Source organism: Pseudorasbora parva, chromosome 10 (genome assembly GCF_024679245.1).
Source record: "Pseudorasbora parva isolate DD20220531a chromosome 10, ASM2467924v1, whole genome shotgun sequence".
In the NCBI taxonomy this organism is placed as follows: domain Eukaryota; kingdom Metazoa; phylum Chordata; class Actinopteri; order Cypriniformes; family Gobionidae; genus Pseudorasbora; species Pseudorasbora parva.
The window spans coordinates 2,304,916-2,319,722 of record NC_090181.1 but is presented as its reverse complement, the minus strand read 5'-3'; the positions used below and the strand labels follow the sequence as shown (position 1 = coordinate 2,319,722).

General features: G+C 36.6%; 1 protein-coding gene across 1 annotated transcript; it reads right to left on the bottom strand.

The window, feature by feature from the left end:
* Positions 1 to 1,531: 1,531 nt before the first annotated feature.
* Positions 1,532 to 12,705, bottom strand: LOC137090488 (adhesion G-protein coupled receptor G2-like). The gene is made up of 15 exons (XM_067454450.1): positions 12,560 to 12,705; positions 12,396 to 12,476; positions 12,143 to 12,280; positions 11,515 to 11,565; positions 9,560 to 9,770; positions 9,324 to 9,486; positions 9,122 to 9,259; positions 8,667 to 8,780; positions 8,549 to 8,585; positions 8,357 to 8,457; positions 8,156 to 8,274; positions 2,898 to 3,163; positions 2,587 to 2,677; positions 2,224 to 2,507; positions 1,532 to 2,071 (listed from the first exon to the last, which is right to left on the bottom strand). Exons 5-15 carry the CDS (start codon positions 9,721 to 9,723, stop codon positions 1,935 to 1,937), a joined length of 1,614 nt encoding a protein of 537 aa, XP_067310551.1. The 5' UTR covers positions 9,724 to 9,770; positions 11,515 to 11,565; positions 12,143 to 12,280; positions 12,396 to 12,476; positions 12,560 to 12,705; the 3' UTR covers positions 1,532 to 1,934.
* Positions 12,706 to 14,807: the final 2,102 nt, after the last annotated feature.

The window sequence follows — 14,807 nt, the reverse complement described above, 5'->3', positions numbered from 1 at the left end:
CTACTGAAACTCAGGTCTGACTCCAAAATCACTCCAAGATTCCTGACTTGATTTTTTGTTATCAGGCCTTTAGCCTCAAGATATGCGTTCACCTTGAGAATTTCATCTTTGTTTCCAAATGTAGTGATTTCAGTTTTGTCTTTGTTTAACTGAAGATAGTTTTTAGATAGAAGATAGTTTTTACATAATTAAATCTTTCTGTCAGTCTTGCTATTTCCATTAAATTAAATTAAAAATGTAGAAGAGTATATTTATTTGATACTTATTATATTCATGAAATTGTTTTATTTATGTATTTAAATATCTCCTTTTAAAATTAATAGTATAGCTGCTATAATGTTTATTCTGTATAGTTGTAATATGTTTTGTGTGTGTGTGTGTGTGTGTGTGTGTGTGTGTGTGTGTGTGTGTGTGTGTGTGTGTGTGTGTGTGTGTGTGTGTGTGTGTGTGTGTGTGTGTGTGTACTTGTTTTTGTCTTGTCTTTATGCTGCTGTAACGCCTAAATTTCCCTTTGGGGATAAATAAAGTATATCATCATCATCATCATCATCATCATCATCATCATCATCATCAGTCCGTCCTCAATGAGTGTGCCAAATTTCACAACTTTCCTGCAAGCAGTTCAATGGGCTGCCATAGACTCCCAGACATAATATTAATAATAATAATAATAATAATAATAATAATAATAATATTAATAATAATAATAATAGGAACAATTTCAACAGGTTTCTCCGCATGTTTGGTGCTTGGCCCCTAATTACAAAGTTACTATGAAAATAGTTTTAAAGAGTCATCATACCTGACACAGGACACACAATGGTGTGTGAGTGTGTTTTTGAGATACTGACACAGCACCGCATGGGGGTTTCTGGCTACAGAATTCCCCAAAGGGCAGCTCTGTCACCTTTCCTTAAATACACAGACCAGGACAAAAGGGTTGTAAATATTTACTTTACTAATGCCTGGTTTCGGGGAGAGAGATTTTTAAATGAGAGATGCATTTAAAATTATACCAAACATGAAAGGGGGAAAAAAAAACTATAGATTCACAAGATACATCATATGTACTATATAAACATTCTTAGAAAGCATTCTGTGACTTGAATCGGGGGGAACAGAAGGGGATAGGGAGAAGATGTGAGGAGATAAGTTTGGGCAAAGCAGTGTCCTACACTCTTTCTCTGAGATCTTCTCTCCAGATTAGTGAGTTTTATTGTGTTATTGCAGGGTGTTGGACCTCAGCTTTTGTCTTAGCAGTAAATCCATTTCTTACAGTTCTATAATGCACCGTACTGTAAATCCAAACGAAATCCACAAGAGATTTGACTTATTGTTTCAGCCTTTTCTCAAGGCTGCAGAAGCATGGTAGTGGGTTTTGGTACGCACTTCATTCCACCAGGCATTGTTTGTTTTTTTTCTAATTTATTTAAATCCATATAATTAACAAAACATTGATTGAAATTAAGATACAAAAAAAAAAAAAAACTCAAACAAAAAACAAAAAAAATCTAAGCCACTTCATATGTCCTAACATATTGTATTCAATCTATTTCCACGCCCCTTATGACGTATTTAATTTTCTATATTCTATTTTTTATATATTTTTTAACAGATTAAATTAAAACAAAACAAATAATATTGTAACACTGAAACAAAAATTTAAAGCAAATACATTTTCTTAAATGGCTACAACATTAATATTCAGCACAATTTAATCCTCCCACAATAAAAGTTTTAGTAATGGTCATCACAGAGATTTGTCAGTTGTTTTGAGTGATTTCAGTAAAATTGGCCATTTTTAGGGTCATAATTGTATGTATACACATCATTTTAAACAGTTCTTACTTATTCAGAAGTGACATGTATTGAGATTTTTCTTAAATCAGTTGAAGAACTCTGTCTAAGAAAGTCTAAGAGACACCTTAATTCTGCTAATTATAAATATTTTCCACAGCATTAATTGTGCATTGAATGATGGTTGTGGTGGAGCTGGAACATTCTGGATTATCTGAGAGATTTCCTGCAGCATCATTGTGAATGTGGTAGTAATACAGGAAGAGGAAAAACCCTGAAAAAAATCAGTAGAACATATTTCAACTAATTCATTAACATTTAAAATATGATTAAATTAATTTGTATTATTTTCCAAATGTTACAAAAACAACAAAATGTTTGTATCCCACGCAATCATCATGTAGGACCCGTGTGATTGTTTCTCACCCTGGAACGAGTTCAACACAGTGAAGATGTAATATGAGGGAATGAGCATCGGCCCATAACTGAAGAATGCCACAGCCCACGTCAGGCCGAAGAGCAGGAACAAACTCAACACCATCATGAGCTGCTTTCTGAACGTCTTTCTCTTGCCGTCAGTCGCTCTTATGTGTCGGGCTTGGACAATCTTAGTGACGATCATGATGAAGACTCCAGTCGTGAAGATGAAGACAAAGGCATAGTAACCAATGTTCACTATGTAGAGAATAAAAGGATCTGTTATCCAGCACCTATAATCAGAAGAGACGAGACAATGTTGACTTGTTTAGCTTCATTAATTAATGCATTTGCAACATCAGAACAACTTACATTTTTGTGTTTTTTCCAGATGTTGCGTTTATAATCACTGCTTTATATCCTCCTAATAAAGCAAAAGCTATGACTATTGGAGCCGGAAATGCTGAAAACATACAGAGATTTAAATAAATAAATAAATAAATAAATAAATAAATAAATAAATAAATAAATAAATAAATAAATAAATAATCAGATGATTTTAAAGGAGCTGCTAGAAAATGACAAAACCACCATAAAAGTGTTATGAGGGTAGTTCATATAGCTTGTTCACATTATATTTCTTAAGGCGACAGTATAACAGATGTTTTGTTCATATTACTCACTCCAGCTGAACACGGTGATCTTCCTTATGTAGTTTGTGATGGTGACGTTCTGTCTGATGAGCCATAAGTACATATGAAGAGCTTGAATAAAGTACCAGGTGAATGTAGCCAGCATGGAGTAATGCATGAGCAGCGCTATGAAGACGCACGCAGCCTTGACTTCTGTGTTGGCCACGCTCTCGTTTGACAAAAAGGATAAATTCAGGAGAAACAAAGCCACAAACATGTTCATCAAGATCTTTGTGGCCTGATTTGATTTGGCTTTCCTGTTCAAATATAAACAAAAAAGGTATTTTTAACATGCATTTAGCAGACACCTTTAGCTAAAAGAGGAACAAAAGCTATTGGTCCATAAATTATATGTAATAACTATGTTTAGAGATGCACCGAAAAGAAAATTCTGGGCCAAAGCTGGACCATATATATATATATATATATATATATATATATATATATATATATATATATATATATATATATATATATATATATACTGTATATACCAGCTTCGGCCCAGAATTTTACAATCATTTTACTGATTCTGATTTTAAAAATACAAGCTCAACTTTTTCACTTTGCTTTTTAATTTTCTTCGTTTTCATTTTCACCTTTATGTTTCCTCTGCCTTGTTTGTTGTGATACTAACAGATCTGATTTTGTCCCTCATTTCAGGTGTGTGTGACTAATAATCTTTGTTTACCTGTGTACAAACCCAATTCCAAAAAAGTTGGGACACTGTACAAATTGTGATTAAAAACAAATGGCAATAATGTGGAAGTTTCAAAGGGCAATACTTTATTCAGAATACAACATAGATGACATATCAAATGTTTAAACTTAGAAAATGTGTAATTGTAAGAGGAAAATAGGTTTTAAAATATTGCTTTTAAATTTCATGGCAGTAACAGTTCTCAAAAAAGTTGTGATAAGGCCATGTTTACCACTGTGTGGCATCCCCTCTTCTTTTTATAACAGTCTGCAAATGTTTGGGGACTCAAGAGACAAGTTTAGAAATAGGAATGTTGTCCCATTCTTGTCTAATACATGCTTTTAGTTGCGCAACAGTCTTAGGTCTTCTTTATCGCATCTTCCTCTTTATGATGCTCCAAATGTTTTCTATGGGTGAAAGATCTAGACTGCAGGCTTGCCATTTCAGTACCTGGATCCTTCTTCTACGCACCCATGATGTTGTAATTGATGCAGTATGTTGTTGGAAAATGCAAGTTCTTCCATGAAAGAGATGCCATCTGGCTTGGGAGCATACAGTATGTTGTTCTATAACTTAGATATACCTTTCAGCGTTGATGGTGCCTTTCCAGATGTGTAAGTTGCCCATGCCACACACACTCATGCAACCCCATACCATCAAAGATGCAGGCTTTTGAACTGAGCGCTGATAACATCTTGGGTTATCCTTGTCCTCTTTAGTCCGAATGACATAGCGTCCCAGTTTTTACAACAAAGAAAACCTTCACATTTTGATTCGTCTGACCACAGAACAGTTTTCCTGAACAGTTACTTTGCCACTGTTCATTTTAAATGAGCCTTGGCCCAGAGAAAACGCCCGTGCTTCTTGATCATGTTTAGATATGGCTTCTTTTTTAAGCTATATAGTTTTAGCCGGCAACGGCAAATGGCAAGGTGGATTGTGTTCACCAACATTGTTTTCTGAAAGTATTCCTGAGCCCATGTTGTGATTTCCATTACAGTGTCCATTTCATTGCAAAGACACTTGAGCGAGTTGTGTTGAATCAACTCTCTATGTTTCTTGAACAGAATAACCTCCTGGACAACAACCAATCTGGCTTCAAAACCGGCCACTCGACTGAGACTGCCCTATTCTCGGTCACTGAAGCTCTGAGACCGGCAAAAGCAGCTTCCAAATCCTCAGGACTCATCTTGCTGGATCTCTCTGCTGCTTTTGACACAGTTAACCACCAGATCCTCCTGTCAACACTTAAGAAGATGGGTATCTCAGGAACTGCTCTCTAGTGGTTCAGGTCTTACCTCTCGGGTAGGTCCTACAGGGTGTCATGGAGAGGTGAAGTGTCTAAGTCTAATCATCTAGCTACTGGGGTTCCACAGGGCTCAGTGCTTGGACCACTTCTCTTCTTCATCTACATGTCATCATTAGGCTCTGTCATTCAGAAATGGCTTCTCCTATCACTGCTATGCTGATGACACTCAACTCTACTTCTCATTACAACCAGATTATCCTACAGTCAGTGTTCGTATCGCTGCCTGTCTGACAGATATTTCTGACTGAATGAAGGAGCATCACCTTCAACTTAATCTTGCAAAGACATAATTACTTGTTGCCTCAACCAACCCAGCACTTCATCAAAATTTCTCCATTCAACTCCATCCAGGAGATCCGGGAACCTTGGAGTTATGATTGATGACCATTTAAACTTCACTGACCACATTACTGCAACAGCCTGGTCCTGCAGATTTGCCTTATACAACATTAGAAAGATTAGACCCTTCCTATCAGAACAGCTGTACAACTCCTGGTCCAAGCTCTTGTTCTCTCCAGACTGGACTATTGTTAATGCTCTTCTAGCTGGCCTTCCAGCATGCACTATCAAACACTTGCAACTAATCCAGAATGCAGCGGCGAGAAATGAGCCAAAGAGAGCGCATGTCATGCCTCTCTTCATCAGATTGTACTGGTTGCCAATGGCTGCTCGCATCAAATTCAAGGCACTGGTTCTCGCCTACAGAGCAACCACTGACTCTGCACCAGTATACCTAGACTCGCTTGTTCAGAATTACACACCCTCCAGAAGCTTGCATTCGGCGAGTGAACGGCGCATCGTGGTTCCATCCCAAAGAGGCATGAAATCGCTCTCACGGACATTTTCCTGGACCGTTTCCATCTGGTGGAATGACCTGCCGATCTCAATTCGTGCTACTGAGTCTGTAGCTTTTTTTAAAAACATTTTAAGACACATCTTTTCCAATTGCACCTGACCAATAAAGACTAGCACTTAACTATCCAATTATATTTTCTGTTTTTTGTCTCAAAAAAAAAAGTTTGTGTACTGTGCTCAATTAACTGAGAATTCTTACAGCTCTTGCAGGTTGTTGGCCTTGTTTGTTTCATTGCTTTTAATGCTCTCCCTTTTTTGTAAGTCGCTTTGGATAAAAGCATCTGCTAAATGACTAAATGTAAATGTAAATTTAACTTTTTGGGCCTCTTATTGCTACCTGTTCCAACTTTTTTGGAATGTGTAGCTTTAATGAAATCGAAAATGAGCCAATATTTGACATGCAATTTCAAAATGTCTCATTTGCAACATTTGATGTTATCAACGCATATATTTTATTGTGAATAAAATATAAGTTTATGATATTCGTAAATTATTGCATTTCTTTTTTATTCACAATTTGTACTTTTTTGGAATTGGGTTTGTATTTAGTTCCCTTTTTTCTGTTCATTGTTGTTGGGTCTCGTCAATGTTTTTGGATTTTACACTACTCTCTTTATATGTATTTACCTTGTGGATTTATCAAAGACTGCCTATTTATCTTCATCTTTGTGTTTAAGTGTGTTCTAGCAAACACAATCAATGACTGAAGACCCAACCAAGAAGTGATTACGCCACACTTTATTTAGTGTTTCTCATGTTTTTGTGTGTGGGTTTTGCCATTACTTATGTTTTTTTTTTTTTTTTTTTTTTTAAACCACCATGGACAATATTTCCATACTGCTATTGTGCATTGAGCAGGGAACTCACTCCCTCTAGGAACATTTGGAGGATTTCTTGTTTCTAGCCCATCTCACCAACTACCCGGACAACTTATACTTATGCTCATTCCTACACACTGGACTGAACCAAGGAGCAGTTGTCCATGGAGGGACCATGAGAGAGTTTCGCTGATTACGTGAAGTGGGTATTGGTTATATCCTGTGGCTCATCTCTGACTGTTGGACCAGCTAACGTCAACACCAGCCTCACTCCTAACCCCGTGCCCAGCCAGAGACCATCCCACTGCGAGGAATGACAGCAAGAGCCTGCCTCCGCTGCAATGTTTGAGCCTATGCCAAAAGGAGCGATCAAGCAGCCATGGAAACATAACATTCATGTCGAACAAGATACTTAATTTACTTCTCTCAAGATTTGGGAAAATAAATAAGAGATTCCATTTGCAGTAGAATAAAATGGAGTAAGCCTATTGTTAAATTTGTGGAAAATCGGTCAAATCAGTGGTCAATTGCGAATGCAAAGCCAGAGGGTTCCCAGAGGGAGTGATATATATATATATATATATATATATATATATATATATATATATATATATATATATAGTTTGCTCTACCACCGGTGGTAAAAGAAACTGCAACCATCACAGCCCTACTGCCCAGCCTCCCTCTCCCATCACCTCTCTAGACTGCTATAATTTATACATGGGTTTTTGTTAGTTTCTGTGATTCTCCATTCTCCTCAGTACTCAGCCACTCCTGCTGCCCAGTCCTAGGGCCAGCAGCCATATCACCGTGTAGACCAAGCCCAAGTTTCCAACTGAAGCTAACCAGTCCTAACACCCCTGTATATGGACACTATACTGTCAAAAAGCACCGTCCTTTGGGTGAGACATTAAACCGAGGTCCTGACTCTCTGTGGTCATTAAAAATCATAGGATATCCTTTGGAAAAAGAGTAGGGGTGTAACCCCGGCATCCTGGCCAAATCTCGCCAGGCTTCCTCAGGCTCCACCTGGTTCAGACATCCCACCTGCAGGCTCTGGCTAGCTCTGACCTCCCTCAAGGTCTGCCTCTGCCCTCAGTTGGTCCAACTCCACTTTTGGCTCTTTGGCTGCACCTCCTATGTTGCCATCACTTCTGGTCATCTCGATGTGGACCTCACTTTCCATGACTCCTCCCTCCAGTGACACCACCATGGATCATCACCTGCCTGTCCCTGTTGAAGGCCATTCATTGAATCACACCACCCTGCACTTCTCGTTCTATCACTCTCCCGGACTCTCATCCTCCACCTTTTCAACTCATCTGCTGAGGCGCGGTCGCACCTTTCCGGGAGGGGGCATAATGTCACAATTTCTCTCAGTTTGTCATTTGCACCACATATATCCTAAATGTAGGTATATGGGTAAATATACTGTCCTAAAGGTTATTCATATTGAATGTATGGAGTAAAAACAATGTAAGTTTTTAAAATGTATGCACACTGCCAAACTTTAGCAGCAGCAAATTTCAGTGCATCCCTGTCTATGTCATGATTTAATATACTCTACCGTAACAGGAAATGCATGAACAGAGCGATGGACATAAAAAACATGGAGATGCCGCAGCCGATGGAAGAGATGAAGCTCAATGATACCACATACGCTGCTGTGCTGTTATCTGGCAGAGACTGAGAGATCAGGGAAATATATGTCAACTAAAAATATGTGACTTCATAGGGTCTTTAAATGAAACTCTGAGAAGCTTCTCACCATCAGCACTGCAAAGAACGTCAGGTGTGAACACGAGCACTTTATGGTGTTATTGTTGATTTGTTCTGTCTCACAGCCGGACGTCGTCCATTTAAGACTTCCTTTTGAAGAAAAGAGTACAAGGAATTAAATATATAAAATAAATTGGGTTTGCTTACGGAAACTTATCAAAACAACCATAAATACATTTACCTTTGCCATCCCAAGATCTGCAGGACGCATTACCGACCTGTAACAACATTTTTATTTTGCTTTCACAGTGTCTGATTATTATATTTTAAAAAAAGGTTCGGAACAAAACCATCATTACCAGGTCTTTCTTTGTAAAGAACATTTCTATATTGTTGGTAAGATTGGAGATATTGGCCTTCATCGTTATTCCATAAACCTCATCGTTCAAAACAGTGTATTTTTTTGTTTCATCCTAAATAAGAAATAGAGCAAATCAAATGTAAACGTGTGTGAATATAATAGATCAAGAGACATTTGTTTAAAGAAAAGTTCCCCCCAAAAATGTTTCTTATGCTGTTATGTCTTCACTGGAATACAAAAGTAGAATTTCAATTCATAGAGGGTAAAAACACCATAGGATAGAAGCATCATAACAGTAGGAGATATTACACAATGTATTAATATCTAGCTGATCCTAATATTTGTGTCATGATGGAAGATGAGATTGGTGAAAATGCATTGGGTGAAACTTTTGGGGTGAGCTATCATAAGCATTCCCTAAAATGTTTAAGCATGACATTTTTACTTGAGTACCTTTCCCAGATTTTTGAACTGTAGAACTCCGAGTAATGCACACCCATGGTTTTTCATCCTTGATTTATTAAAGGCCTCGCTGGGAATTTTTACAGACCAGGGAATGTCTGTGTTCAGGCCACTTTGACAATCAGTAACCTGTGAAAAAAAAAATTAAATTAATGAGGAATCATATCATTTTTAAATGTCACTCAAGTCTTACGTTTATCCTGTTCAGATCTGAAGAGTAACATGTGTCTCTGCTTTCTGTGTTCTCGTCTTGTATGTGAAGAAGACCAATAACATCCCCCATGTCAATCTGTGCGTTGCTTATATTGTTGTGTTCCATCTCTTCCATCTTAGACTCCAGATTGTCCAAAGATTCTCTGCAAAATGTAATAATCACTTGTTCAGTAATATAGCTTTCATTTTAAAAGTCACTGATAACCACTCACTTACGATGCTTTTGTGGGACTAATAAATCCATTCTCGTCTGTTAGACCAACTGTAGTTAGGCTGTAAGTTATCTTGGCTGTTGTAAAACTGGTAGATGGACTGATAGTGGTGGTGTGTGACAGTGTTGTGACAGTAGCTGAACTCTCATTAACGCAGATGACACACATCCATTCACTCCCATCATAATACACAAAACAATTGCTTCTTTCTTGACCTTCAAAAAAGAAATGAGATTTGTTTTTTGTATATCTGTACATTTGAATCTCAGACTAAAGTTTTACAAACTTATACATGTATTGTAAATTATGCATGCATATTTATTACAGTTCACAAAGGCCTATTCATTATTGACACACTGCAACAACTTAACAACTTAATATTTAATCTGCATGCACTATCACAAACACAATCAAAATAGTAAAAATCATCTCTTTTTACATCTCTTGAAATGAGTTTTTGCAGGTTTTAATTAAATGTTATTGGACCAAGCCTGCAGTCTCCCTCTCAGATACTGATGCTTTCGCGCCTCGATCGCCCCCCGGTGGCCGGTCCCAGTATAGCCGCGCCTCTTTGTTTTCTAATGGACTCGAGGCAAACTAAACAATAAAATTACACTTAAAATATTTTTCCCCAAAGTTAGTTTATGTCATTGAAGGCAGTTATAATCACGATGATTTCATTTCAAGTGTTCGTTTTTAAAATAAGTTTAGTTTTAGTTAGTTATCTGATGCTATAAAAACAGGGGGTGTGACATCATGATTGACAGCTGAGATCGACGTCTTCTCTGAGTGAAGTTGTCACTGAGGCACTAACGGACTTTTTTCGGAATTTTTGGGAGCAGATTAGAGCTTTAGCTTTAATTTCTACATTTCCGTAACTGTTTGTTTCACACCAACATAATTAATTGTTCTGCATCTGCGAGAGTGTGGGCGGGCTTTTGATATCACAGCTGTACTTCCTGCTCTACTTCCTGCGCTTTACTGTTCTACTGTACTAAATTACTCTCTAATTTCTGTAGTTACATTTATAATTACACTGTTGACCCTTCCCTTACACCTAATCCTACCCTTAAACTAACCCATCCCACAACAAATGGCCTTAACTTTACCCTTAACTTACCCATACCACCACACCTGTCCCAACTTTACCCTTAAAACTGGAGTAAGTGCTTTTTTGTAACCGTTGATGATATTTCAGATCACCAAAACAAACACGCCCCTCCCCCCAAAAAGGGTCTCGGCCCTATTTTGATAGCTCCGCCCCACACATACGTAACCCAGGCAACGACTATGTCAGAATCTGTGTGTTTCTAATCCAGGTCAAATATTCAGTGAAAATTCACCCTTCAATCACAAAAACACAATCCGTTCTCATGACAACTTGATAGTATACAAGCACGACAGTCTAACTAATTAACATATTACAATTATGACAAGATTAGAATTATAGCGATCACAAAAACACAAACTGTTCAAATGAAAACTCTATAGTAGTTACACTAGTGCAACATATTACAATTATGACCAGATTAGGGTTTTATAGATCATGAAATGAGGGGAAAAAACATATATTAGGAGTGTAGTATCTTACTTGTCGGACACATTTTATGAGCTGACCCTTGAAACAGACAGTGAGGAGATTTAGATGCTCCATACGGTGTCTTTATTTTTATAAAGTCAGAATTCTGAGATATAAATGCGCAATTACTCTTTTTTTTTATTTAGTGGCTGAAACAGACTTCCATATATAACAAAGGACATTGATAAAAATTAAATAATGCCCATTAACCAAAAACATTTTTAGCTATTGTATCAGCACAGAAATGAAAGGAAAGAACGCAAGCACAGGCTCATTCACAGTGGCCTGTTACACCTGTCCAGATAAATAACCAACTGTTCTGCCCTATTTGAGGAGATCAACTGAAATTAAAGTAAATATAAAACTAGATAAAATCTTACCTGCTGCAGCACTTTGTGACTCTGTCTGGCAGCTCACATTACTCACAATTCCTGTAAAAGGCAAGAGATTGAATTATTACAAGACTTGCTAAACATAGGTTAACTAATCTAAAATAGTCTCTGGTTGTACCATGATCTGCTCTTTTTCAGAAACGCATTTAAACGGTTTATGGTTTGCATTCATGAGCAATGATTAGTGGAAAGTCGAAAACTTTTTATATAAAGTACAATTTGATATTATGTGAAAAAGAACAACACCAAACAACTCACAACCATAAACACTTAAAGGGTTAGTTCACCCAAAAATGAAAATTATTTCATTAATTACTCAGCCTCATGTCGTTGGACACCTCAGCCTCACAGCCGCTGTAGTGAGATGGACTTTGTAACGAAGTCTTTAGTGCCTTTATGGGTCTTTTGAGTGGGTCAGTGGAAATGTACTGAATGCCAATGGAGGCCTTTCTGAAGCCTTTCTCAGCCATCAGCTTTCGACAAAAATTTCTTCATTTGTGTTCTGAAGATGAACGAAGGTGTCCAACGACATGAGGGTGAGTAATTAATGACATAATTTTCATTTTTGGGTGAACTAACCCTTTAACCCTAACGTCTATTGTAGAACGACACACACCTGCTGGATTTAAGGTTGATTGCAGACAATTATCTTTTAGCAATATCAACAGCTTTGTGTCTGCAAACGTCTCATTCCTTCTGACTTCACATTTCCCCTCATGTTTTAATATGCTGAAATTGTATGATTTGTGCCATCCTAAAAGCACAGAAAACAGCTTACATTTGTTAAAATAATACTTTTTAAAGAGCTGTTGAACTCAAGAATGGTTTATAAATTATATTATATATATATATATATATATAGGTTTTACCTGGAGAAGAGAGGTTTAGTGTGACATTGATTATGTGAAAATCCCAATGACAATCATCAGATTGACATGTCACATCTTTATCTAAAAGAAGAAAAGAAATTACCTGAGTTTTAAATGAGTTTGTCAGTGTTTTTAGACAGTAAATATGTATTCACACAGTCTACCTGGATTTGTTGATGTCAAACAGAGTTTTGGGTCTTTTGAGCTGCCTGCACAAATACAACATTAAAGCCAGTGTATAAAGATATTTCAATTATAATTGTTTAAAGCGACATACTTATCTGGCCTAAAGCACAACAGACGATCATCAGCCACGGCAAGTTCTGCTTTAGCCGAGACATAATTCCCAAAGACATCCTGATAGAGACACAAGAATTGAATTTCCTTTTCAACAGATATTGTTTGTGAATTCTAAAGCATTTTCTTACACAGAAACCAAGAGTCCACAGTCCAAGAGGAGAGAGAGATTCATCCGTTCACATATGAAGCCGTACGGTTATGATCCGCAGCTCAGCCGCTGAAACACTGACATACGCTTCATTTGCATACAGGAAATCACGCTTATTTGGACTTTAACTGTGAATTTCAGTGTTTTTATTAACCAAATAGGTTCCACATCCATGTCTGTGAAGAAGGAAATATCTGCATCCACTGTCATGCGACTTTAGTTTTATCCTGAAGATGCAAATTTTTGTCTTCTAAAAGAGCTACAGTATTGTTGGTGTCGCTCTAATATCCATTTGCTGAAACATACAGGACAGCAGGATGATTATATATCTAACATTAGTAATATTCAGCATAATTCAATCCTCCCACAATAACAGATGGCTCAGGTAACGATAATCACATATATTTGTCATTTATTTTGATTGTTTTCAATAAAGTTGGCCCTTTTTAGGGTCACATTTTAATGTACATAAATATTTTAAATACATATAAAATATATATTTATACAAAATATAAAATGTATATAAAATATAAATATAATATCTCCTTAAACAGCAACTCAGTTTAAGAAAGAGGAAAAAAAAAACATAATTCTGCTAATTATAAATATTTTCCACATCATTATTTGTGCATTGAACGATGGTTGTGGTCGAGCCGGAGCTTTCAGGATCATCAGAGAAATTTCCTGCAACATCTTTGTGAATGTGGTAGTAATACAGGAAGAGGAAAAACCCTGTAAAAAAATCAGTAGAAAATATTTCAGCTAATTCATAAACATTTCAGATGTTAAAGTCATTTGTAGGGTTGGGTATCATTTCAATTGGAACGTTTCCAGTTTCCAATTCTGCTTATCAATTACTAATTTCCACTCCAATAAGGTAATGCTTTTTTTTTTTTAAACCTTGGATATCATTCATATTTATTCTTATTGCAAAACATTTAATTGTTGCTGAATACTATGTACCAAAATCTTTTGCCTACTGTTTAAAAATAAAAATAAAATACGAATATAAATTTCAAGCATTTCTTAAGACAAGTAAACCCTCTGTAATTAAAAAAAAAGATTTCAGGTACAGAAACTGTAATCAAATGTAAAATAACACTGCATTTTATTATTAAAATATAGGCTATACATTACATACATTTTTAGATGAGCTAAACATTTACAGTTTAGGAATAGTCATTTTGACACACTTTCTTGCGATTAGAACTGTGACGGATTGCATTGATCATATGAAGCGCGATCGCTGCTGGAATGACCAGTGGCGGAACTAGTCTTGTGTTTTTTGTGGTATTAAAGAGATGGTTCTGCTTTTAAATAAAAAAAATTGTTTAAAAAAATAAAATAAAATAAATGAATTAGGTCTTATTTAATTCTATAAACTATAATACTGATCTGCCAACATTGTTGCTATATGATAAATTAAACTAAGCTAATAAAATTACTGTTTTCTCCAGTACAACTGTACAGCCAAATCTAATTTTGTCGCAATATTATCCTGTTTGACACTGTGAAGCTGCTTTGACACAATCGTGATTGTAAAAGCGCTATATAAATAAAGTTGATTGATTGATTGATTGATTGCGGAAAAGGTGCCGAATGAGCTTCAGCAGGACAACAGTGAATACTATAGACTACGTCAATGTTTCTCAACTGGTGGGCTGTAAAACTGTTTTTACTGGGTCATATACATTGTGTGGTCAAAGAAACAATAACAAACGTAATTCTCTGTTTTTTCGATGCCATCTTTATTTTGAAAACGTGTGAAAACCTGTGACACTTCTGTTAGATTCCGAGAGAAGCGCGTTGTCCTGATTCAGTATCTGCAGTCAGATGAGATGTTATCAGTCTATATGTCAGTAAAACTTAGAAAAACTAAATTTCCTGTCCTAAGTGTCCGCAGTTATACTGTGCTCACGACGCGCACTCTTGAATATCACGAGAAATTGTGGTGCGCTCAGCCG